General features: G+C 41.7%; 3 protein-coding genes across 3 annotated transcripts in view; all 3 read left to right on the top strand.

Annotated features, from left to right (window-relative positions):
- The first annotated feature begins 7,801 nt into the window (after positions 1–7,801).
- LOC120054719 (calreticulin-like) lies at positions 7,802–12,287 on the top strand. Its single transcript, XM_039002272.1, has 9 exons — positions 7,802–7,969; positions 8,736–8,837; positions 9,115–9,318; positions 9,546–9,640; positions 9,741–9,950; positions 10,500–10,613; positions 10,859–11,002; positions 11,088–11,180; positions 11,328–12,287. Exons 1-9 carry the CDS (start codon positions 7,876–7,878, stop codon positions 11,526–11,528), a joined length of 1,257 nt encoding a protein of 418 aa, XP_038858200.1. The 5' UTR covers positions 7,802–7,875; the 3' UTR covers positions 11,529–12,287.
- Positions 12,288–12,849: 562 nt separating this feature from the next.
- LOC120054718 (UV excision repair protein RAD23 homolog B-like) lies at positions 12,850–22,254 on the top strand. Its single transcript, XM_039002271.1, has 10 exons — positions 12,850–13,147; positions 14,677–14,758; positions 14,882–14,961; positions 15,215–15,582; positions 15,673–15,719; positions 15,823–15,950; positions 16,278–16,431; positions 19,094–19,323; positions 19,535–19,681; positions 19,810–22,254. Exons 1-10 carry the CDS (start codon positions 13,079–13,081, stop codon positions 19,921–19,923), a joined length of 1,419 nt encoding a protein of 472 aa, XP_038858199.1. The 5' UTR covers positions 12,850–13,078; the 3' UTR covers positions 19,924–22,254.
- Positions 22,255–22,445: 191 nt separating this feature from the next.
- Positions 22,446–27,191, top strand: part of LOC120054720 (epidermal growth factor receptor substrate 15-like 1) — a 34,100-nt gene continuing 29,354 nt past the window's right edge. The window contains exons 1-11 of the mRNA XM_039002273.1: positions 22,446–22,482; positions 23,600–23,641; positions 23,823–23,912; positions 24,445–24,492; positions 24,612–24,707; positions 24,924–24,989; positions 25,174–25,359; positions 25,510–25,755; positions 25,870–26,027; positions 26,109–26,286; positions 26,839–26,901. Of these exons, the coding sequence (XP_038858201.1) occupies positions 22,456–22,482; positions 23,600–23,641; positions 23,823–23,912; positions 24,445–24,492; positions 24,612–24,707; positions 24,924–24,989; positions 25,174–25,359; positions 25,510–25,755; positions 25,870–26,027; positions 26,109–26,286; positions 26,839–26,901 (1,200 nt within the window). The 5' untranslated portion in view covers positions 22,446–22,455. The remainder of the gene's footprint in view (positions 22,483–23,599; positions 23,642–23,822; positions 23,913–24,444; positions 24,493–24,611; positions 24,708–24,923; positions 24,990–25,173; positions 25,360–25,509; positions 25,756–25,869; positions 26,028–26,108; positions 26,287–26,838; positions 26,902–27,191) is intronic.

A 27,191-nucleotide genomic window follows, 5' to 3' on the forward strand; every position in this document is an offset into this window, starting at 1 on the left:
TAGTGGAGCTCCATCATTTCCTGAAGAATCTCCTCCAAGGCCGCCTCCGTGGTCAGCTTGGGAGGCTTGTGACAGCCAATGAACTACAACAAATCAATCCCACTACAAATCTAGTCTATTCAGGAAAAGTGGAAAAACTGAAAATGTCCATTTTTGTCTTGGATCATGATGACTAAAAATGCACAGAAGTGTGAACACAATTGGGTCCACAGCAAATATGGTTGACAGTCCCTCAGATAAGAGTGACAAGGAGCGGCGTTTGACTATCAATTATACCTTCAGTACTACACGAGTGTGTAGCGATTAATTTACGATTGGGCATTAGAGTAGTCTACCTCCTTGGTGTCCTCCAGGGTGGTGTATGTGTAGTCTGCAGGGACTGTAGGAGTGGAGGTGGCGGCTGGTCTGGACAAAGTGTCTGGTGAGAGCCAGCTGCTGCCTCAGCATGTTGAGTGCAAACACAGCAGGGCTGTATGCACTGATGGCCGGGGATGAGACAATAGAGGTGTGGTCAGTAGGACGAAGAGCTGAGCCTTTCCTATTTAGATAAGAGATTATGCTTCAGGCATTGTGTTAAACAATGGTGACAATGAGGTCACCAAAACCAATGATGTATACTGAAATCAAATATAAATGCAACGTGCAACAATTTCTAAGATTTTACTAAGTTACAGATCATATAAGGAAATCAGTCAATTGAAATACATTAATTAGGCCTTAATCTATGGATTTCACATGACTGGGCAGGGGTACAGCCATAGGTTGGTCTGGGAGGGCATAGGCCATGAGTTTTTCCCCACAAAAGGATGAGTTTTTCCCCACAAAAGAGCTTTATTAAAGACAGAAATACTCCTCAGCCCCCACCACCCTTAGGTGATCCCGTAGGTGATGAAACCGGATGTGGAGTCCCTAGCCTGACGTGGTCACACATGGTCTGCAGTTGTGAGGCCAGTTGGACGTACTGCCAAATTCTCTAAAACGACATGGTTACACGTCATTATGGTAGAGAAATTAACATTAAATTCTCTGGCAACAGCTCTGGTGGACTTTCCTGCAGTCAACATGCCAAATGCACGCTCCCTCAAAACTTGACACATCTGTGGCATTGTGTTGTGACAAAACTGCACATTTTATAGTGGCCTTTTATTGTCCCCAGCACAAGGTGCACCTGTGTAATGATCATGATGTTTAATCAGCTTCTTTATATGCCACACCTGTCAGGTGGATGGATTACCTTGGTGAAGGAGAAACACTCACTAACAGGGACCTAAACAAATTTATGCCCAAAATTTGAGAGGAATAAGCTTTTTGTGCCTATGGAAAATTTCTGGGATTGTTTTTTTCAGCTCATGTAACATGGGACCAACAGTTTACATGTTGGATTTATGTTTTTGTTCAGTGTATAGAAACCCTGGATTGCTGATGCTGTGTATTGGCCAATGAGGGGCTTTGAAGCCACTGACTCCCCAGTAGGAGTCCTCCATAGGAATTAATGGAATTCTATAGTATTTCAATTAAATGTTTCAAGGACAAAATTACATGCATTTACAGAAAATAGTTTATATATTTTTTATTTGTATGTTTAGCTCACATAATATAATTTAAAAGTATGCATTAAGGTGTCTGTAATAGAATACATGTAGAAATTAATAGATGGATTTCTATAGCTCCCTTTAAAAAAATGTACAATGGTGGGGGAGTGCCAAGATGGTATGGGCACAGTGGCTTCAAAACAGCGCCACCTGTCAATCTTCTAGTGTATATATAAATCACTGGGTGAAACAGTGCATCAACTACTGTAGCATAAAATCCAAAAACTACTTTAGAAGTTTGAGGCTCAACTGAGGAATTTTATTATATGCTTTTATTGTTTTTTTTAATGAGCGAGAATTCTGCTTCTATCATCTGAACCGTGGCTGTAAAGACACACCCTCCACGGCCTCTGCACTGACGGTGACTCGCCATGGGTTTGATCCACATAGGCCATTCCAACCGCCGGCCCTAGGGCTGCCATACCTACACAGACAGGGGAATGACAGACGGGTAGACATTTTTACATTACACTGACTAAAATGCAAATGTTTTTCTTTGTTGCAAATGTTACTGTATTTAGTTAGTGGACAAACCGGTGGACCAGGTGAAGGCCAGTCCGTCTGGTTGGGTCTGCATCTCGGACAAGGTGAAGGCCAGTCCGTCTGGTTGGGTCTGCACCGGGGCCTCTCTCACACACCTGGGCGAGCGTCTCTTCAAAACTTGAGACGGCATGATAGTTTCAGCCACAGAGTGGGAGCGAGATGATCTGGAATAGAAAGCCCTGCTGCCACTGAATGAATCAGCAATTCTACTGTAGTCTGGGTGATGTGGGACTGACTGTCCTTCTCCGAGACACTGGAGTACTTGTCGCTCCAAGAGACGCTGTAGTGTCTGAGACGCTGTAGTCCATGACCTCCATGCCCTCTCAAATAAATAAATTAAAAATCCTACAATGTGATTTTCTGGATTTTTGTTCCTCATTTTGTTTGTCATAGTTGAAGTGTACCTATGATAAAAATTACAGGCCTCTCTCATCTTTTTAAGTGGGAGAACTTGCACAATTGGTGGCTGACTAAATACTTTTTTGCCCCACTGTATTTAAAAGGGGGGGGGGGTCAATGGAAATAGTCTGGGTAGCCATTTGATTAGCTTTTCAGCAGTCTTATGGCTTGAGGGTAGAAGCTGTTAAGAAGCCTTTTGGCTTGCCGTGCGGTAGCATAACTAGGGTCTCTGAAGTCTTTGCCAATTTTTAAGGCCTTCCTCTGACACCGCCTGGTATAAAGGTCCTGGATGGCAGGAAGCTTGGCCTCAGTGATGTACCCTCTGTAGCGCCTTGCGGTTGGAGACCGAACAGTTTCCATACCAGGCGGTGATGCAACCAGTCAGGTGGCTCTCGATGGTGCAGCTGTAGAACTTTTTGAGGATTTGAGGACCCATGCCAAATCTTTTCAGGCGTTGTGGTGTCCTCTTCACGACTGTCTTGGTGTGTTTGGACCATGATAGTTGGTTGGTGATGTGGACACCAAGGAACTTGAAGCTCTCAATAGGGGTGTGCTCGGCCCTCATGTTCCTGTAGTCCACAATCATCTCCTTTGTCTTGATCACATTGAGGGAGAGGTTGTTGTCCTGGCACACTGCCAGGTCTCTGACCTCCCTATAGGCTGTCTCATCGTTGTTGGTGATCAAGCCTACCACTGTTGTGTCGTCGGCAAACTTAATGATGGTGTTGGAGTCGTGCTTGGCCAGTTGTGGGTGAACAGGGAGTACTGGAGGGGACTGAGCACGCACCCCTTAGGGGCCCCCATGTTGAGGATCAGCGTGGCAGATGTGTTGTTGCGTACCCTTACCACCTGGGGGCAGCCCGTCAGGAAGTCCAGGATCCAGTTGCAGAGGGAGGGGTTTAGTTTAGTGATGAGCTTCGAGGGCACTATGGTGTTGAACACTGAGCTGTAGTCAATGAACAGTATTCTCACGTAGGTGTTCCTTTTGGCCAGGTGGGAAAGGTTAGTGTTGAGTGCAATAGAAATTGCGTCATCTGTACATCTGTTGGGGCGGTATGCGAATTAGAGTGGGTCTAGGGTTTCTTGGATGATGGTGTTGATGTGAGCCATGACCAGCCTTTCAAAGCACTTCCTGGCTACAGATGTGAGTGCTACGGGTCGGTTGTCATTTAGGCAGGTTACCTTGGTGTTCTTGGGCACAGGTACTATGGTGGTCTGCTTGAAACATGTAGGTATTACAGACTCTGTCAGGGACATGTTGAAAATGTCAGTGAAGACACTTGCCAGGTGGTCAGCACATGCTCTGAGTACATGTCCCGGTAATCCATCTGGTCCTGCGGGCATGTGAATGTTGACATGTTTAAAGGTCTTACTCACATCGGCTACAGAGAGTGTGATCACACAGTAGTCCTGAACAGCCGGTGCTCTCATGCATGCTTCAGTGTTGCATGAATCAGCAGCGCTTTTGGTAATTCTCTTCCCTGAGAGATGTGCCTATGCTTTTTCCAGAGCTGAAATCTGCCACCACGATTCCACATTCTCTACAAATCTAATTAGCCTGTAAAAAAAAAAGATATATATAATATATACAGTTAAAGTCGGAAGTTCACATACACTTAGGTTGGAGTCATTAAAACTCGTTTTGCAACCACTCCACAAATTTATTGTTAACAAACTATAGTTTTGGCAAGTCAGTTAGGACATCTACTTTGTGCATGACACAAGTAATTTTTCCAACAATTGTTTACAGATTATTTCACTTATAATTCACTGTATCACAATTCAAGTGGGTCAGAAGTTTACATACACTAAGTTGACTGTGTCTTTAAACAGCTTGGAAAATTCCAGAAAATTATGTCATGGCTTTAGAAGCTTCTGATAGGCTAATTGACATCATTTGAGTCAATTGGAGGTGTAACCTGTGGATGTATTTCAAGGCCTACCTTCAAACTCAGTGCCTCTTTGCTTGACATCATGGGAAAATCAAAAGAAATCAGTCAAGACCTCATTAAAAAAATTCTAGACCTCCACAAGTCTGATTCATCCTTGGGATCAATTTCCAAACGCCTGAAGGTACCACGTTCATCTGTACAAACAATAGTACACAAGTATAAACACCATGGGACCATGCAGCCGTCACACCACTCAGGAAGGAGACGCGTTCTGTCTCCTAGAGATGAACGTACTTTGGTGCGAAAAGTGCAAATCAATCCCAGAACAACAGCAAAGGACGTTGCGAAGATGCTGGAGGAAACCGGTACAAAAGAATCTATATCCACAGTAAAACGAGTCCTATATCGACATAACCTGAAAGACCGCTCAGCAAGGAAGAAGCCACTGCTCTAAAACGGCCATAAAAAAGCCAGACTAGGGTTTGCAACTGCACATGGGGACAAAGATCGTACTTTTTGGAGAAATGTCCTCTGGTCTGATGAAACAAAAATAGAACTGTTTGGCCATAATGACCATTGTTATGTTAGGAGGAAAAAGGGGGATGCTTGCAAGCCGAAGAACACCATCCCAACCGTGAAGCACGGGGATGGCAGCATCATGTTGTGGGGGTGCTTTGCTGCAGGAGGGACTGGTGCACTTCATAAAATAGATGGCATCATGAGGTAGGAAAATTATTTGGATATATTTAAGCAACATCAGTCAGGAAGTTAAAGCTTGGTTGCAAATGGGTCTTCCAAATGGACAATGACCCCAAGCAAACTTCCAAAGTTGTGGCAAAATGGCTTAAGGACAACAAAGTCAAGGTATTGGAGTGGCCATCACAAAGCCCTGACCTCAATCCAATAGAAAATTTGTGGGCAGAACTGAAAAAGCATGTTCGAGCATGGAGGCCTACAAACCTGACTCAGTTACACCAGCTCTGTCAGGAGGAATGGGCCAAAATTCACCCAAATTATTGTGGGAAGCTTGTGGAAGGAAACCCAAAACGTTTGACCCAAGTTAAACAATTTAAAGGCAATGAGACCAAATACTAATTGAGTGTATGTAAACCTCTGACCCACTGGGAATGTGATGAAAGAAATAAAAGCTGAAATAAATAATTGTCTCTACTATTATTCTGACATTTCACATTCTTAAAGTAAAGTGGTGATCCTTACTGACCTAAAACAGGGAATTGAATTCTTACTAGGATTAAATGTCAGGAATTCTGAAAAACTGAGTTTAAATGTATTTGGCTAAGGTGTATGTAAACTTCCGACTTCAACTGTATATACGTAAAGTGTATGTTACCTGGTTCTACTAGCGAACTATTCAATAATACATTTTGTCTGCTAATCATTTTAGTTGTTGTTCGTCGTTTTGATCATATAATAAATGCATGAATCGAGAATTTTGGAAACAACAAAGCTATGCTTATCATGGCAGTTTAAAAAAAATCCAGTAAATTAGCTGTTTAGACCTACTAAGAAGCCTAAATGTACAGTACACTGGTCAGCTAGAGCGCTCTGCTTTGCAAAGTCATGTAGACTACAACACGTACACAATTGCGTACAGTTACAATGTATCCACCTGATTAGATTCCGTTTTGAGATTAACCTTGTAGCAATTACACTGTGTCCAACTTCACCGTAAACAGCGACCCTCATACCCATGGGACGAGTCGTGGTTTATCAGAGGGATAATTGGACCCAAAATCTGTCTTCTCCAGCAGGTGGCGTTTTTCGTATGGAGGTCAAAGAGTGTCGAATTTGGTTAATAAAACATGGAATGTATTATTTCCTAAGTGTGGCTTATTTGATCGAATATAAGTTTCGTAATGATTGGGTTGTTACGAGTGCACTGATATAAGTAGGACACATGACATCCAGGCAACTTTGAGAAATAACACTTTACATCGGAGTTGGGCCTGGTCGTCACTAGTCACCACAGCCATAAACCCGCCTATTTCTATCGTTTCTCTTCTTAAAATTTGATTTTAAACCTAAACTTAACCACAGTGCTAAACTTATACCTAACCTTAAATCAAAACCAAAAACCACATTTTTGTTTTCATTAATTTTTACGACAGGCCTAGCCAATGTTGACTTTGTGACTGTGGAAACTGTTGTGCCTGTTGTTTACACGCGTATCTTCCCTCTCCTTGGCTGGATTGGTCCCACCTGATCTTGCCTCCTCCCGACTGCCTTCCATTTTTTTTTTTAAATACATTTATTTTCATTGTTAGAGCGGCCCCTAGAGTATCTGGTCAAAAATAATGGATCATCTGTACGCGTTGACACATTCTACGGAAGCCTGCATGGAAAACTTCATCTTTGAGAAAAGCCAGTTTATTATTATTTTTTTATTTAAAAAAAATATATTTTTATTAACAGTAACATGCAAAACATAAACATAACAGCCAGAGGGATTCCACAAAGAAATGAGAATAAAAAATTAAAAAATACAACGAATCCACATTATATCAATTCAAATACAGACATATAGCGAATAAATTATTTTGACATTTTGTTTTGTATACGTTTTAAAGACTCTAAATAGTTTTCCAAATCAGATTAAAAAAATAAGAAAAAGGTTTTCTTCTTCATAAATTGCGTGCGTCCTTTCTCCTCGCCTCCTTCTCAAACCCCATTAGAGGAGAAGGTTAGAGGGGCGGGACCTCTGACTTTCTCATCCAATGGGTTTAAGAAGGAGGCGAGAAGAGCGTTACAATATAAAAACTCAATATCATTGAAAATGATCTTCAATGTGCAATTGAAGTCATGACGTCTGAGTTTTATGGTTAGTCACCAAGAAAGCCTTTATTGTGTTACATGATTTCGGTGTGTGTGTGTCAACCTTGAGCAAGGGTGTATGACGTTCAATTGACTTTATTGCGGTGGGGAAAATTGTATTTTATTAGGATTTTAGGGAAACATTTGGACATAATACACATTTGAATAATCACACTTGGTTCCAAAAATAAATTAATGTTCATCCACAATCTTACAAATTTCCACAACATAAAACAATATTTTCTGTCCACTATCATTGCTCCTCGCAATTTCAGAGAAATTATTTCAAATATGGCTCGCTCTTCGATGTGGAGGAGTTTTGGAAATTGCCTCTAACCGCTGGTCCAGGGTCAGCGTCAGATTTGGGATTGGGCAATCTGATGCCAGACCTGTGGTGAGGGACTACTTCGGCCTCGAGCCGATGTGTAATCCGAGCACTTCCGAAAGATAAATCGTGGTCTCATTTCATTGGACAAGATCTCGTCCAATGAGCCACGGCCATCTGTGCAGGAATAGGGAGTTAGAAATGATCATATTACCTGTTTCCTTCAGCGTTTATAACCGACTTTCAGTGAAAAGCAACACACAGTTTACCTGTACAGCGGGACGGTGAAAGCATGAGGGTCGCAGTGGCAATATTAGCAGTTTTTGCATCGGTAGCTGTCACCATTGACGCTACTGTATACTTCAAAGAACAATTTCAGGATGGAGGTAAATGTGCCTTTTGTTTTTCAGATCATTCCTAAAATGTTTCTATATGATAGATAATGGTTTGGGGATCAAGGGCCCATACCGTACCTCTTTTCTAGGTCAATTTGATATTTTAAACAACCATCTATGTTCTTTACACGTGGAATAGTCAATATCCAGACTATGGACTCCATTATGTCATTTCTATTGTTGAAACAACTTTTCTGTAATGTGGAACATGAGCTCTACACCCTGTTCGCCAGGTCCATTTTAAATGAGTGCATCTTTAAAGTGAATGGATATCATAAAATATCATTATGGTCAGCCTTTTTACACTGACCACTGTGTAGAAGACACACCTTTTTTTTTATTTAGAAAAATACATTTTGTAATAGTATCAAAGGGAAATAAAAATACATTTTTTTTCTCAAAGTATAAGATTCAGCAGTGCACTGATCTGATCATAAGAAGTTATTTCACTTGGCTTCTTTGACAGCCTGCAGTATTTATTCGTGATCTTTATTTAACTAGGCAAGTCAGTTAAAAACCAATTCTTATTTACAATGACGGCCTACCCTGGCCAAACCCTCCCCTAACCCGGGCGATGCTGGGCCAATTGTGCGCCACCCTATGGGACTCCTGATCACGGCCAGTTGTGGTACAGCCCGGGAACGAACCAGGGCCTGTAGTGACTCCTCTAGCACTGAGATGCAGTGCCTTAAACCGCTGCGCCACTCGAGAGACTTTCCTAGATCCTGACTAATCAGATTGTAAATGTTCTTTTCAGATGCATGGAAGAGTCGGTGGCTTGTATCAGAGCACAAGACAGACTATGGCGAGTGGAAACTGACTGCTGGGAAGTTTTATGGTGACGCTGAGGCGGATAAAGGTGAGCTGAATGGGGAAAATATTGTAGTTTGATCACGGCAAGATGTTTCAATATGGAAATTTTGCCAGATCCTTCACTAAGTCTGAGTTTGCATATGCCAAATGGTTGCAAATGGCTCCTTAGATTGTGGATTGTTCTAAATGTATTCTCTGGTCAACCCTAATCAAAATGTAATCCACATGACACACAGTACAGTATCACTATGCATCACTCACCTCCTATACCTGGGTTCAATTAAACCTACTGATGCTAATGCATCTTCTTACCTGTCTCACAGGTCTCCAGACCAGCCAGGATGCCCGTTTCTATGCTCTCTCCAGCCGCTTTGAACCCTTCAGCAACGAGGGAAAGTCTCTGGTGGTCCAGTTCACTGTCAAACACGAGCAGAAGATTGACTGTGGGGGTGGATATGTCAAAATCTTTCCAGCAGACCTAGACCAGGCAGCTATGCATGGGGACTCGCAGTATTACATCATGTTTGGTGAGTGTGTGCAGAGCACCACTAGTTTTTCTGACTGAGTGACTTTTAGTCAGCGATGAATCCCTCTCTGTTATTTTCGTGACCCTCGGTCATTTACATTTGAGTCATTTAGCAGAGACATTCATTCAGTGAGACATTTTTAGAAATGCCTGGATTTTACTGGTAGATTCTGTATTTTATTGACCTAGCAATCAATAGATTAAGTTCTTTACCCATCCATCCCACAGGGCCTGACATCTGTGGCTACAGCACCAAGAAGGTGCATGTCATCTTCAACTACAAAGGCAAGAACCACCTCATCAAGAAAGAAATCAAATGCAAGGTATGCCATTTTAAATCCCTCAGCATTGCATTCCTTTACTGCATATTACCTGCCAGGCCTTACCTCTAACCCCTGCTGTTCTCTCCTTTTGTCTTTTCAGGATGACGAGCTGACACATCTGTACACTCTGATCCTGAACCCGGACCAGACATACGAGGTGAAGATCAACAATGAGAAGGTGGAGTCAGGCACTCTGGAGGAGGACTGGGACATTTTGCCCCCAAAGACTGTCAAGGACCCTGAGGCCAAGAAGCCAGAGGACTGGGACGACAGGGCCAAAATCGATGACCCTACCGACACCAAGCCAGAGGTGAGCCTCTTTGAATGAAGAGATTTGATCGAACATAAGCCAGCATGGATATAAGTCCTATCAGAATCAGGTTTGAGAAATGTTATGCAAAGTCTACAGTAACATATAAGGAGAGGTACTGCTACTGGGAATGACAAAGTAATGAAGAGGTGGCTATTTTGTTTCCCATTGGTGTCCAGGCAGTACTGTTTCGCTATTCAGCCCAGTGCATCTAGTCAGAAAACACAGTTCAATCAATCCACTTTGTAAAATGGACAGATGATCCCAAAGTTCCCCCAAGGCTAGTTACTCTTACATGAAGGCCACAAAATGGAATCAGCACAGTCTATAACGAGTTGATGGGTATCACATTTGATTTTGCCACAGTATGGACCCATTGTGTTTAACAAATGGTGTTTCTTCCTGCATTTAACAGTAAATGGACTAAGGCCAATGAGCATGAGCTCTATTTGGTCCGGTTTAGTTTCAGGAGTGATCTCTTTTGTCCAAAGCACATTGTTTAGTTCTGTCACTGACCAAGTTGTAACTAATATTGAACTTTCTCACTAGGACTGGGAGAAGCCCGAGAACATCCCTGACCCTGATGCTAAGATCCCTGATGACTGGGATGTGGACATGGATGGCGAGTGGGAGCCTCCTATGATCCCCAACCCAGAGTACCAGGTACAGACTGAGTTTGTACCAGTTGCTGATAACACTTAAATATAACTTTCATGAATAAGTTATAAATGCTTATAAAACTTTTTATGTTAATACATTCTAGAATACTCATGTATGCATAGCATATACTTAAAAATAGTTTAATTCTTATTAATAAGTTATCATAGTGTTTTCCTTCCATGATTTTAAATCTGCATTATACAGCTAGTGTACCACAGGTAGTCTTATATCTGGCCTTATATTTACAGGGAGAGTGGAAGGCAAAGCAGATTGACAACCCTGACTACAAAGGTGCCTGGGTGCACCCTGAGATCGATAACCCTGAGTACACAGCCGATGCCGCCATCTACAAGTTTGACAACATTGGAGTGTTGGGTCTGGACCTGTGGCAGGTATGTTAGACCTCAGACAATGAATGTGAATGTTGTTGGTGAAGGGTAATTATGGGCTTGATGTTAAAGTTGTGTCTCTTTATAGGTGAAGTCTGGCACCATCTTTGACAACTTCCTGATCGGTGATGATATAAAAGAGGCTGAGGAGTTTGGAAACGAGACATGGGGAGCTACAAAGGTAGGATTTTGTTATTTTCATAATAAGTTTCTGTTTTTCATAGGTTAGTATGAGTTCAGTTTGATATTCATTTTCAAATTTAAGACAAAAATACACCAGTCCCACAGCACTCTGTCTCTTAATGACCCATTTTCCTTTGCAAAACAGGAACCAGAAAAGAAAATGAAGGATGCACAGGAGGAGGAGGAGAGGAAAGCGAGAGAAGAGGAGGAGAAGAGCAAGAAGGACACTGCTGATGATGAGGGGGATGAAGATGAAGATGAGGATGAGCCAGAGGAGGAGGACGATGACAGCCCAACGGAAGAGGAGGAAGGGGAAGATCCCAAGAAGGACAAGGACGAGTTGTAAATGAAACCGGATAGAGGACGTGTCTGTCCTGCCCTATCTCCTCGCCAATGGAGTGACTGCTGTGCATCATCACATTGAGTAATACCCTATGGACTTGGCACTCCTGTGAAAACCTATTTTTCAGGTGTAGGGGTGGGAAAGGGGCAGGCAATGTTTGCCTTTTTTAGAGGTTCACTTTTTTTTTTTTAAAGAGTTTAGGGTTGAAGAACTGGGTTTAAGTTTAGTTTCCGTCAGTTTAATTTAAGGTATTTTCCCCTTTGTTCAGAATGTGGTCTATCATGTCCATGTGTCCTACAGTTGCTCTAGGTGCTGCTGCCACCGGCTCCCTTGCTTTTATCATCAGCTACCATCAGTTCATCCCTTCAGTGTCAAGAAAATGATTATTTCCCTATATTTGTCATCAATCTTACCAGATGTTGTCTATGTTGGGAAACAAATCAGGGGCATATCAGTTGTCGTTTCTTTATACTTTTTTAAAAAATGATTTATTTTTATGCAGTACTATACATTATTATTATTAACATCCGTTTAATTTATTCCCACAATCATCCTCTGTATGCCCACCATTCCCATGCTCTGTGTTGTACATGTTGCCCCACAGGCCTGGCTTTAGTTGTATGGCAGCTGCAGAGATGACTGTATGAGACTTAAGGATCTAAACTGTGACTTTTTTTTATTTTTGTTTTTATACATGTGACTGTCCCCATGGCACACTGTCTTTGAGTTTCAGTAAATAAATGAAGCTTTTTCTTTCAATAATACTGTAAGTATTTCTAGAGAAGTTAGATTGCTCCTGATTTTGTGATATGGGTTGGTCTTAGCATTTCTAAAATGGGGTTGAAGACCTACCATAGACACGCTGTCAAACAGTATCAAAGTGGATATCTCTAAACGTGTCTTGTGATGCTGATCTGGACATTTACCTGAAGGCCGAGATACTACTAAGGCAAATAGAGTTGACACAGTAGCAAAACCTTTACATGAGTAGAGACACTCTTGACCATGCTTGAGTGTGTTTTCCCATCCTGAGGACACTCCGAAGGCGATGGGCCTTTTCGCCTAAACTGTATTCTGGGACAATCCATACACGGATACTTAAATGCATGCAATTTTTGACATTACTCAAGATATATATATAAAACTCTGTTTCCATTCTAAGTTTACAATTCCTTTACTGATACTTTTTATGAATGACTATTTCTCAGTCATGTTTTAAATGCTCTTTTAAATCCCCCAAATTAATTTACTAAGTCATTTTGTTTTAAGAGGTGGGACTAGACGGCATTTGATATTGGCTAAACCATCACATGCACGTGCCATCGATGGGTGGAATTTAGATCCACGAGGTACAGTATACCCCCTTGCCCCTAGCAGTATGTCTTGTCTCAGGCCGCAAGTAGATGGCGTCTGACTACACTACAACACAACCAATACAGCGAGATAGCTGAGTCACAGAACTAGGTAGGCTACTGTGGAAAAAGCAACAGTACAGAAACGGGTGTGAACACGGTTATAGAAGCACCTGGCAATTATCGGGAATCGTCTTGAAGATGTTGTCCATAACGTTGAAGACTCTTCAGCAGCAAACGTTTAAAATTGAAATAGATCCAGAACTAACGGTGAGTACTGAGTAGTGGAAGTTAGTGACTCTGGTAAATACGCTTGAGGCCGGGGGAGAGGGGCTAGGAGCAACCAGGGCCTTGGCCAATGCGATCTAATCAGGAGAGGGGGGTGCTATTTTATATAATGTTTTCATTGTTCATGTCACATTGTAACTGTTGGGTGTTGGTGTCAAATCGCGATTTTCGTTGCGCTTGAGAGATTACTTGGCTGTATCCTCATGAATGACGACGCAAGATTTCACGAGCCTGGTATAGGTACCACGGAGGCGCACTCGTGTACCCCTTTTTCTGGACTGTAGGAATCGGGTGGAGGGGGGCGTTATGTACATTTGTTATGACAAAGGAGTGTATTTGTTTATACACTTTAGGCCTACATCGAATTTGTGTTTTGTATAATAGAGGCTGTTAAATTACCCCCCTCTAGCAATAACAGTAAATGAAAATGAGTAGACTAATAATATTAGAATAATAATGATAGTAATAATGAATAAAAATATGCATTTGATATCATCTACATTACAACTATTAATTGTCTCTATAGAAATAACGCCATACCCAATTAGCGGGCTATCGATTATTACAATTTATAAAAAGAAAAAGATAATTACACAATATTATGACTGATTGCTGTTTTCAATACTTTTCTAGTGTCAACACATAGTCTGATTTGCATGTTCATCTGCTCTATATACCTGGCTTAATTTACAGGTGATGTTTCCCCTTTAGAAGGCAACTACCAGAATACCTCACATAGCAGTAACCTCTAGGGTTCCACCATAAGAGTTGCGTTCTGCTATAGTACTGCTGTCAAATAGAATGCTTTCCCTGTCAACTCACCTGGTAAAAAGGTGTAGCTACATACACCTGATTAGCAAGACCCTAATTTGTTTAATCGGGTGTGTTAGCAGTAGCACAGGTCTTGAACAAAAGCCTGCATACCCCGAGGGTACACGGGACCAAAATTGAGCAACGCTGCTTTAGTGTAACCTTTAGATGTAAATAGTAGTACTGAAAGTGCCCACTAAAGGCCTTAAGTATGACTGTGCACAAGCTATGGTATCTGTTTTACAAACTCTTTCTCTAGGCCTATAGCGCTGATTGACTGACAGGTAGATTACATTACTGGCAACAACACTGTGGTTAGCAACTCTACAGCTCCGTTTTAAAACGGGAACGCTTATTACTGTATCATTAACGTGTGTAGTGCGTGTCAACTTTAAAAATACATTAATGGTGTATCACATAAGGGAATGTAGATCGATTAAAATGCATCTGTCTATAAATGTATCTGTGTACTTCCTCGAAGCACTCGCAACAAGGTGAAGTAATGACTGAATGTGAATTACAGTTTTTCACTCCAAATCCCATAATCCTCAAGGATTCTGCTTTATGACTGAGATGAGACATATCATGTGTCACCATGTTAGGTTCGGGAGAGATGATAAGAATGTCCTGCCCATTGAGATACAACTAAATGGGCTCTATCTCTTGTCCTGTTTAACAGCTTGTCATTATGTTATTGGCAGGTAAAAGCCCTGAAGGAGAAGATTGAGGTTGAGAAAGGGAAGGTTGGCTATCCAGCAGCAGGGCAAAAGCTCATCTATGCAGGTAAGCGAGGCATCTTATCTCTAACTGCATTGTTGGAGTCATTTTGAATATCAATCCAACACATCTGGAATGTTGTAGCCTATATATTTAATTTAACAGGTTCTTCTTGTTGGGTTATTATAGGCAAAATCTTGAATGATGACATACCTTTAAAAGACTACAAAATTGATGAGAAAAACTTTGTGGTTGTCATGGTTACAAAGGTAAGATTTCAACACTGTTTTAATGAATTGTTTGGTAACCATTCATATGTGAGGACAATATGGAAATGATTCCTTTTTAGTAAACTTTAATAAAGGACAAACAAGACAGCCATTATTGTGATAATAATACTGTCATTACAGTGTTAATGATAGTAGAAGCAGGAGTTTATCATTTGTATTATCTAAAGATGAGATAGTTGTTTGTAGTCACTGTGGTCATCTCTGGGCAGTCCTTTTTGTTGTCTCTCTACAGCCCAAACCTCCAGCTCCTCCACAGATTTCTCCTCAGGCAACCCCAGCCCCAGCACCTCCTGTTGTTTCTGGGCTGTCCCTGTCAGACATGACCTGTTCTACTTCTCCTGCCACCATGGAGATCTCAACCCTCTCCCCTACACCCACACCCGCCCCTGCCTCAAACCCCACAAAATCAGTGGAGCCCTCCACACCCCCATCCCCTGCACCAGCCCCTGCTTCTATTCCCCCTGAAGCTCTGGGGGCCAGTGCAGCCCCAGCTCCTGCCGCAGCAGCATGCCCCGTCCCTGTCTCACCCTCAGAGGACAAGCCTCACGGGGAGCACCCCGAACTGCCCCTCGCCACAACGCCAGACCTCTCCTCCTCTAGGTATTGACATATGATAACATATTTTGGATGGCTACCATATTTTTTGTTAATAAATGTGTCTGTTTTAATCAATGCTTTTTCTCTCAACAGCCTTGTTGATGACTTAAGTCTCTTGGAAGAAGCAGCATCAATACTGGGTAATGAAGAGTCTAGTCTAATCTTTCACATCACAATATCATGCTTCGTCTTCCCGTTGATTTATGACCCTGTATCCTATTCCCCTCTCTCGCTGCGAGCCAGTGACAGGACAAGCGTATGAAAATCTGGTGTCTGAAATCATGTCTATGGGATATGAAAGGGAGCAGGTTATTGCAGCGCTGCGAGCCAGTTACAACAACCCAGACAGAGCCGTGGAGTACCTGCTAATGGTGAATTTCTATCCTATCAGTGATTTAATGGTAAATTAGTGTATTATTACCTGGAAGCAGTGGAGACAATTCCAACGTTACATCACATTCTTTTCCATCCGAAAACTCAGTGCCAGACTCTACTGACAATCTGACAGCAGTATGCACACATAATACAAAAGGATTTTCAGTCCCAAAGCTGTACACAGTTCACGGTGTGTTTATCCATCTATGTCCCTTCCAATGAGAAGCTCTTTGATCACTTGCAAAAGAGCAATATAAATGCACTTCATTAGTATTATTTCATTTTCCTGAGGGATCATAAATTCTTGTCTCCACATCCTCCAGGGGATTCCGTCCGAGGCTGACCTTCCGCCAGTGGAAGCGCTCCAACGCACAACTCTGGCCAACCTCAATCCCACTGCCCCAGTTCCTGCCCCAGCCTCTGCTCCAGCCTCTGCTCCAGCCACAGATATAGCCCAGCCCCCACCAGCAGCCACCAGTGAGACCCCCCCCCCACTCTTCTGTTGTTCTTTTACCAGGCCTATGTCGCTCTCATACCAACCAATCATTTCTCTGGATACACAATGCCAGGCCCGTGTCCTGGCTGTTCTGCCGCCTTAGGCGATACAAAAAAGTTGACGCCCTCCTTTCCCCGCAAACTAGAATAATGTAGCCTACGAGCTTGCATTGCGGCCCGCAATGCAATTTTATGAAAGCTCATCCGTGTCGTACCATTTGTAAAACAGGCAGTTGCATTTATTTTATTTAGCCTAGTCCTGATTCCTGATCAAGGCTTAATTAAAACCAATCATTTTGTCTATTTAAGATCTGCATATCATCTACCCAAGTTTATCAGGAGTTATTTTGCACCTATTTGCAATCAGAATCAATGTGTTTACACAGCGGGAAACGCATAAGTATTTTCTTCGCTATGATCAGCTCGTCAAAAATTGACGAATAGGCCTACAATTGAAATGACTGATTCGTTACAATTTAGCCCAGGGAGTGAAACTCTCGGACAGCAGTCGTGAATAGCTTAATTTTATTCCATATTGTCCATTTTATTTTGACCTGATCTGTTTTTAGGATGTGGTGTTTGTTAACCTTTTACTGCAGGGGGCTAAATCAGGGTCACACAGAGTGTTTCTTGGTAGTCTTAAACAAATCGACTTTGAAACCCAAAGTATACACCTCACACACATGGTTATGGGCTTAAAAAAAGAAGACACCTGTACCATGTCAGATATAGAGTTGACATGTATTACATTTTGAGTTTGCATCCCGATATTACACTAAATATACATCACAGAAGACTGAAATATAACAAAACTTTTGTCGTAAAAAACAATAATTATTTATTAATAATATAATTATGAAAAATATGAATAATATTCCACCCATGAGACCAAAGAGGGCGCTTTTGGTCATTGACTGCAGGAAAGGGCTACCATGCAAAGTAATGTTCAAATCAAAACACACTTTTTATTTGATAGGGCACCATTTAGACTATTTGATCGGAGACGTGCAAAAAAAAAAGTACTAATTAATTACAAATGAAAAGTTGAAATGGCTTGAGTCAATAAGTATTTATCCCCTTTGTTATGGCAAACCTAAATAAGCTCAGGAGTAAAAATGTGCTTAATAAGTCACAAAATAAGTTGGATGGACTCACTCTGTGTGCAATAATAGTGTTTAACATGATTTTTGAATGACTACTTCATTTTTGTAGCCCACACATTATCTTTAAGGTCTCTCAATCGAATTTCAAACACAGATTCAACCACAAAGACCAGGGAGGTTTTCCAATGCCTTGCAAAGAAGGGCACCTATAGGTATTTTTTTTTTAAAGCAGACATTGAATATCCCTTTGAGCATGGTGAAGTTATTAATTACACTTTGGATGGTGTATCAATACACCCAGTCACTACAAAGTTACAGGTGTCCTTCCTAACTCAGTTGCCGGAGAGGAAGGAAAACACTCAGGCATTTCACCACGAGGCCAATGGTGACTTTAAAACAGTTACAGAGTTTAATGGCTGTGATAGGAGAAAACTGAGGATGGATCGAAAACATTGTAGTTACTCCACAATGCTAACCTAATTGACAGAGTAAAAAGAAGGAAGTTTGTACAGTACATAAATATTACAAAACATCCAAAATATTACAAAACAAGGCACTAAAGTAATACTGCAAGAAATGTGGCTAAGCAATTAACATTTTGTCCTGAATAAGTGTTTTGTTTGGGGCAAATCCAATACAACACATTGCTGAGTAGCCGCTCCATATTTTAGAGCATAGTGGTGGCTGCATCATGTTATGGGTATGCTTGTAATCGTTAAGGACTAGGGAGTTTTTCAGGATAAAAAATAAATGGAATGGAGCTAAGCACATGTAAAATCCTAGAGGAAAACCTGGTTCGGTCCGCTTTCCACCATACACTGGGAGTTGAATGCATCTTTCAGCAGCATAATAACCTAAAACACAAGGCCAAATCTACATTGGAGTTGCTTACCGATAATAAAGTGAATGTTCCTGAGTTGCCGAGTTTTTATTTAAATCTACTCGAAAATCTATGGCAAGACCTGAAAATGGTTGTCTAGCAATGATCAACAACCAATTTGACAGAGCTTGAAGAATTTTGAAAATAATAATGGGCAAATGTTTCACAATCTAGGTGTGGAAAGCGCTTAGAGACTTACCTAGAAAAACTCACAGTTGTAATCGCTGCCAAAGGTAATTCTACAACGTATTGACTCAGGGGTTTGAATATTTATGCAAAGTTAGATATTTCTTTATTTCATTTTCAATGCATTTGCAAAAATGTCTAAAAATATGTTTGTACTTTCTCATTATGGTGTATTATGCATAGATGGGTAATACAAAAAGTACTTCATTTTGAATTCATGCTATAACACAATTTTGGGGGAAATAAGTCAGGGGGTATGAATACTTTCTGAAGGCTCCATATATACGTTTTCATTGTTTTTATGCAGAATTATGTGTGGTGTTATGTGTTGTTGGAGGTGTGTCTTGGTCAGTTTAGTTTGGAAAATGCAGCACCGTGTAATCCTTCCTAATGGGCAGGCCAGCCCCTGCTGTCAGCTCAGAACTCTGTTTCATAGAAGTTTTTGAACTTTGTGCCCATTCTTGTTTTGCAACAGGCGCAGTGTCTTCAACCCAGCAGCCCCCCTCGTCTGGTGGGCTGACTGGTGGGCTAACTGGTGGGCTTACTGGTGGGCTTACTGGTGGAGGTACTGGGGGTGGGAACCCTCTGGAGTTCCTGAGGAACCAGCCACAATTCCAGCAGATGAGACAGATCATCCAGCAGAACCCAGCTCTTCTTCCTGCCCTGCTCCAGCAGCTGGGCAGAGATAACCCCCAGTTGCTGCAGGTTAGTGGGGAGACCGGACATCCCAGTGTCTGCATGCTGTCTCTCTCCATCTACGTAGCCATGCTTATCAGCTTGGCTTTCCAGACACAAGCTGGACTGATGGAAGGCTGGGGATATTCTGTCGTTTAGATTCTGTTTTGTTTTAGTCTACTAAAAAGGAAATCCTATTTGTATTCGTAAGGGTTAGTAGGGAGATGTTCTTTCTTTGCAGCAAATTACCCAGCACCAGGAGAGGTTTGTGCAGATGCTGAATGAGCCTCAAGGAGGAGAGATGGTAGAGGAAGGAGCTGAGGCCCAGGGGGCGCCACAGACTAACTACATCCAGGTCACCCCACAAGAGAAGGAGGCCATCGAGAGGGTAGGAGTATTTATGGTTACTAATTATGATTTAACTCATTAAATATTACCTTATCTATTGGTAAGCTCCCTGTGTGTTATTGGTTATGTGTTTCTGAGCTGACTGTTGCCAATGTGTTTTCATTACAGTTAAAAGCCTTGGGATTTCCAGAGGGACTTGTCATTCAAGCATATTTTGCATGTGAGAAGAATGAGAATCTAGCTGCCAATTTTCTGCTCCAACAAACATTTGATGACGAGTGAACGTGCCTGCGTTGGCATGAACGGGAAGAATGGAGGGCTAGAGAATGAGTAATAGTGCTCCAGAATGTGCTTTTGAAGGAAAGAGTGGAAAAGGTTACCCAAAGTGACTGGTCTTCCAGGATGCTTTTCATTGGACAAAGACGTGATGTGTTGTTACTGTGAGCTAGGCCTTCTCCATTCTGACTGTTAGATCTCCGTGGGCTCTCTCTCTCTCTCACTGCTGCTATTACTGCTCCTTGTGCCGTGTCCATCTATAGAGTTACAGTGGCAGCTTGCCCTCACCATATATTGCTTTTCAACCCCTCGCAAATAAAACCCCGAACATACATTAGCTGGTTGATTCATATTTGTTATGTGAGCCTCGTCTCCTGGGAAAATATACTTGAGTGTCCTGTGATAAAATGACAAAACCAGCTAAATGGCCATGGAACTCAAATGTGTTGTTTGTTTTTTAGGCCGAGGCTGCGAATCCGACATTTCTCGACCATCCTTTCTGACAGCTAAAGGTCCCGAAGCTTCTGCGCATGTGTGGGATTCTCTACTCTACTCACAGTCTCTGCTCTTCTAATACAGAACCCCCCTTCACATTTCTCACTGTCAATCGTGAATGATAATTCTTTAATTTTTACCGGTGAAATGCCCATGCAGCATCTGCATACCAACCTTGTGATCTCAATCAGTTTCATGGGGATATGCATTTAGATAGTCTTATACAGTGTTGTTTAGAAATAGCCTACAGTGTTGTTTTGAATTATGTACAGTGATTGAATTTTAGAGCAGATGGTGCTTAGTTTCAATCAAAGCAAGTATTATGCCTAGTGGCGCACACTTGTGTTTTGGCCACATGAGAGAAAAATCCGACCCGTCACACAATCATCTTAAAATCTCATACGAAATTAGGTGTTTTTTTGTCTTACAGTAACGTTATACTATGCTATTATATTTGGTCCTGTTATGTAGAATACTATCATTATGTGATGTTGCAGACATTGATTCAGCTTTGATCTAACTTTATTAATAAAGCCCCATTCACCAGAGCAGAGGGTAGCCTGTTCTCTATGAGTAGAGCAGAGACTGCACGTAAAGTAGAGAATTTCGCACATATGCAGAAGCTTCGGGACCTTTAGCTGTTGGGAAGAGGGGTCCAGAATCTGCAGCCACTCCGTTGTTTTATTATTTGTCTCCACAAAGCTTCTTATTTCTCTCAGCTGATCATTACTGTCCAACCTTTCCAATATGTTTGTCTTCTTCAGACAAAGGGAACTGGGATATTTTGCCAATGAAGTGTCATATTAATGTTGGAGAGTTGCTTTGTCACTTCATTTGACTGTTACAAAGGGAACATTTCTTTGTAAAAGAGAAGGATGTTCTGTGATTGATGTGTCATCGTATTAAAATATTATAACACTGTAAAATGAGACATGGTAGGGAATACTGGATTTGGTTCCAGATGTGCCCCAGTGTAGTTTCACTGTAAGGTACCAAATGATTTTACAAAAGGAAGTTTTAGCCACATAGTTGTTGTTTTTTTCGATATCATTGCTCAACAGTTGAAGGCTAGTTGAAGCTGAAAGTCAATTGAGCCATGTCCTTATTATTATTTTAGAATCACTTTAAGCATATAACAAGATTCTGTTCTCTCTGGACACTTTTCTGTATGTGTTTTGATTGCCCCTGATCCTTAATGTATTATATCAAAAGAAATCATGCTGCAAGTGTTTTATCCATGTTATTACTCTTTCATGCCTCGTGGTTTGTCTCATTTTGTTGAAGAGTAATTGTTTGTTTGTGCAAAGTCATGTACAGCTTTCAAAGGTCTATCATCAGTCAATATGTCTTTTTTTTTGGTTGCATAGATGAGTGCCATAGGATTTATGTTGCCTATCAAAAGTAAACACCCATCTCATAAAAGGTGCTAGAGTGAAGGTAAGTTCTGGAAGTGCTATAAGCCAAAAGAAAACAAGTAAACATCCCACAAAACTGGCCTTGGCTTTTTATTGTTCTCTTGTGTGTAGATGGGAAAGATTGACCCAGCAGAGTTTCTGACTGTACATGGAGTTAATTTCTGCTTTTGCAAAATGAAGCACTTTAATGTGAAGACTGTTGCTCTGAGATATGTAGGGTTGGTTAATTGCATGAGTTTATAACAGAGGCTCTAGCCGAGCTATGGCATGCTGTGGAACCACAGGAGTAAAGATTTCAGCATCTAACTTTTCGTTTTTTTTCTTTGAAACTACAATAAAGCAAAAGGGTTTTAGACTTAAATGCACCACTTTAAGGTTTATTTAAGGTTATTATTTCAGTGTTATGTCAAATAAATAGCTTTACAGAGCTTTAAAATGGTGTCATTGATTACAAAAGGCCTTGTATCTGGAAACAATATGACAATTTCCACACATTGAATGAGACTGTCATGTCAATTAATGCACGTCATTCATCAAGACCTTGCACGCCGCAAGCGTGTCCACTAGGAGGTGGTGTTGTCTACGAGCTGGAGGGTGTACTGTGTGCGTTCCCGCAGCAACAGGGAAGATGGCTGCACTCACATCTCTCACCCAGGTAATGTAACAGGAATTAATTAAATATGCGGAGGACATTCAGTCAAGCTGTTGTGCATGCCGATGAATGAGCTGCAGTTTTTAGTGGTTTGCTTTTAATCTAATTTGAAAGAAAGAAGGGGGTGTTTAGCTAGCTTGCTACTAGTATTAGCTGGATGGGACAAGGCCTTATCAGTAACGATAAGCTTGCAGATAGTACCGTAGACTAGCCAGCTGGCTAGTGGACTAGCTACCGCTAGCTTGCTTGCAAAATGAACAAGTTAGCTAGCTAGCTAGCTAATGATCGTTAGATGAAATATAATTTTATGAATTTGTAATTAACATTTACATTTTGACACAAGACAAAGGCGCAAGAGTTATGCAACCAGGAAAGACCAACGTATTGTAACGTTAGTGCTAAACAATACTAGCTAGCTGAACGGTCTGACTATTAGAGCATTAGTGTAATAACACAGTCACACGAACAGTTAATGTAATACCATTGTAGCTATAGAAGAATGTACTAAAAGGCGATAGGCGTGTAACGTTAGTGGGTAGTGAAACCAAATGGCTAGGGTATAACGTGGTTATGTGATGATGGATGATGACTGATCAGGTTGTGTGCTTACGGTGCCGGCTACATTGGCTGTTTTTTTGCTTCAGTAAGATGCCGAAATGTATTGTCGTCCTAACTTGTAGATCGTTTTTCAAAACCCAAGCTATGTGTTGTTTCAGCCAATTTTGGGAATCACAATCTCAGAGTTTGCATCCGGAGTCACAGAGGACCAATTTTGGTTCAATCACATTAGCTACATGATGCTTCTAGTTTTTCATCTAATTAAACCCTGACAAAGATAGGCTTTTTGCCATCTTACAAGTTACATTATGCTTTAAAGAGCTCCTCGAAAGGTACTCAAAAGATTTAAAGCCTATTAGATGACATTAATATTTGATGACATGGGACAGGAAATCCCTCTCTGGCTTCTGGTTGTGATAAACCCTTAAGTGGATTTTTAAAGGGGAAGTCCAGATGTCAGTAGTAGGTTTTGTGGGGTGTGTCACGCTATTTGACTTAAGACAATGGTTTCCAGCAGCTATTTGAAATGATATGTCTAATCTGAAAAACCTTTCCCAATCAGCTGTCAAGTGGGAACCCTGTGTACGAGAACTTTTATAGACAGGTAAAACACATTTTATGGTTTGGTTATTACATAGGCTAGTCATATCTAGATAGATTGGGGAGAATTCAACTTCTTTATTGTTCAATGGCCGCATTAGACAACACTAAACACATTCAACAGTATAGTGGAGGTGTAGATAGATTCATGTTAACAGTTTGATTTGCTGTGTGGTTTTTGCAAGGTGGACCCAGGAAACACAGGGAGAGTAGGGCCCACGGAAGCTGCGTTGTTCCTGAAGAAATCGGGTCTTCCTGATGTCACTTTGGGAAAGGTGGGTACTGTGTAGTGCTGCTGGCCACTGAAAGCTTTGGGCAGCGGCATACCCAAGGGAACAGTCTCTGACACTTTAGACTGATAAACTGCTCTGAAAGCAGCAGACAGTGACCAGCAGGAAATCATGTTTATTCGAGTGTCTATGTCATCGAGGGGTAATACGACCATTTACATACATGCACGCATGCTTCAGTACCCCCAGAGGAATATTACTGGAAAAGATGACCACATCTTACGTCATTGCCTGGTCTGATCAGATCAATGTCTTTTATATATCAGAACCTTTAGGGAGTGCACTTGTTTCAGCTCCATTTGTACCCAGATTTTGTATTGTTACCTTTTGTTTGTCATACTAGCTCTGCTTTGATCCACATTTATGCAGCCTGTCTCAGCTGGTTAACTGGGACTTTTATGCAGATTGCTTGTTATTTACTTTGTACACATTCCCTAATGATTATTGCACATTGAGGCTTTACTTGATGTTTTCTAAGTTACGCCTAATCCTCTTGTTTGTGTTTGTCTCCCCTCAGATCTGGGATTTGGCAGACCCAGATGGGAAAGGGTTCTTGGACAAACAGGTAGAAAATGAATAATTTCCTCTATGCGTGCGATGCCTTTGATACTGGGACCCTTGAGGGGAATTGAGCTGCTATTTGTACACCCATAAACAATGCCGTTGTCCCATCTTCTTTTATAGGGGTTCTATGTAGCGTTGCGGTTGGTGGCCTGTGCGCAGGGTGGACAAGACGTCAGCCTCTCAAGTTTGAACCTCACTATCCCTCCCCCCAAATTTGTGAGTACAATCCTAACTACACACAGGTTTCATGATAGTTTTATGATGAGGGAATTTATGCTAGGAACACAAGTATTTAGCTACACCCTCAATAACATCTGCTAAACCTGTGTATGCGACCAATAGCATTTGATTTGATTCGATTGATATGTTTGGTTGGGAGATTGTGAAGTAAGTGTTAAAGTTGAAGGTTGTTTTTTGGTTGTTGTGGTACAGAAGGACACTAGCAGCCCATCTCTCAGCACATCATCCGTCTCTAGTGAACCCCACTGGGCTGTGAGGGTGAGTCATGTAGAATTGACCCTGGACCATGTGTTTGTTTGATGAGAGCATACTAAAATGAGTTTTTGTATATTAGAAAAAGTACATTTTATTGTGCAAAAACACAGAACATAATTCAGAGAATCATGAGTTTACCTTTGCTTATCAATGGCTTATTGTTATTTTGGTTCATTTCCTATTCCAGCCTGAAGAAAAGGGTAAATTCGACGGCATATTTGAAAGCCTTGCACCAGTCAGTGGACTCCTCTCTGGTGACAAAGTAAAACCAGTTCTAACCAACTCAAAACTACCTCTGGACGTGTTAGGAAAGGTTTGGGATCTCAGTGACATTGATAAAGATGGACATCTGGATCGAGAGGAGTTTGCGGTGGTAAGGTTTACTCCAGTATATTGTGGAATGAATAGATCTGAATAAACAAATGTTTCACGGCTCATATTTGCCTGTGTATGAGATAGTAACGTCTTTTATCACTAGTAATGAGTGTAACTTCCATCCTCATCTTTTCCTTCTGTTCTCCAGGCCATGCACCTGGTCTACCGGGCCTTGGAGAAGGAACCGGTCCCCTCTGTTCTCCCCTCGTCTCTCATCCCTCCAAACAAGAGAAAGAAGTCATTGGTGGGCTCCCTTCCTGGCATGGTGCCCATGTTGCCCGCCAGCCCCCCGCCCCCCAAGGACAGCCTGCGCTCCACCCCTTCCCACGGTAGCATGAACTCCCTCAACAGCGCCGGCAGTCTCTCTCCCAAACATTCTCTAAAATCTGCACAGGTAAACACACACATACGTTGAGCAAAATATCTTGATTGGCAACAAAGCAATCTCTTAACTTATTAGTGTGTAATGTGTTTTAACATATGTCATTTCCCTCCCCGTGAACGTCAGCACTCAGTGAACTGGGTAGTCCCGGTGACAGACAGAGGGCGCTTTGACGACATCTTCCTGAAGACAGACTTGGATGTAGATGGCTTTGTCAGCGGCATGGAAGTCAAGGACATCTTCATGCACTCGGGGCTGCCCCAGAATCTACTGGCACACATATGGTAAGAGAGACGGACTGATGCCACCTGATTACCGGACTGAAGTCGACTGTATTACTCATGTTGTTGTTATTGTGTGTCCAGGGCCCTGGCAGACACCAGGCAGATGGGGAAGCTGACGCGAGAGCAGTTTTCTCTGGCCATGCACTTCATCCAGCAGAAAGTCAGCAAAGGCATTGACCCTCCTCAGGCCCTGACCCCTGACATGATCCCCCCCTCAGAGAGGGGCACTCCCGTGCCAGTGTGTACCACTCCCTCCCATGTATGCATGCACGCATCACACACCTGCACAAGAACACACACACACACAGAGAGCTTTTATGTGAATTTTCAGAACTTTTTGGGGAGTAAACATGTATTTCCATTCCAAATCCTATTTTCCCTAACCCTTAACCCTTAACCTAATCAAAACCCCCAAACCCCTGACACTAACCTTAACCCTAAACTTAACCATTAAGCCTAACCTAACATTTGAACAAATACAGAACACGGATTATTATTGTTTTTCTACCTTGTCGGGACATTTTGGTCCTGATAATGTAGGAAAACACACACACACTTTCTATTTTTGTGCGGAGACACACTTAAAGTGCTTGTAATTCCACTTTGTGACGAAGGTTATTAGGTTTACCACTTCAATTGTTGGAAGCATATATAGAGTACAACTTCCTTTCTGTTCATACACTTTGAGACAAATGACAGTTTAGGGAGATCTAATCGTGTGTTAATGTCTGGGATTGACACTGTGTGTCTCATGGCTAGGAATCATTCTTGTGTTCAGTAGTAGCTCTTCATCCCTTGTCTCTATCCACAGAGTATGTCTGGGTATATGACTCCCGTGGGCTCTGAGGTGGCTGCTCTGTCTGAGATGAGGCGGGTGAGTCCCATATTTAGCTTGTTGAAAATGCGTTGGAATTTCCAATGGCACTGCTTACAGGTGCTTGGTTTCAAAGAGGGAAGGGACAATACAGTTGTAGGATCTTCATTTGATCACCCTGTTGCAGGAGAACTTTCCTGCAATGCAGGACATTTACAACTTGTAGTGTATTTGAGGATTTAAAAAGGCTTCTGAACTTTGGAATTTCCACTTTGGAATTTCGGACTTGATTTTGCTTTACGAAAAATGTATCGACCCCTACAAAAAGGTCCAATAATTATAATCCCACA

Source organism: Salvelinus namaycush, chromosome 10 (genome assembly GCF_016432855.1).
Source record: "Salvelinus namaycush isolate Seneca chromosome 10, SaNama_1.0, whole genome shotgun sequence".
NCBI lineage: Eukaryota > Metazoa > Chordata > Actinopteri > Salmoniformes > Salmonidae > Salvelinus > Salvelinus namaycush.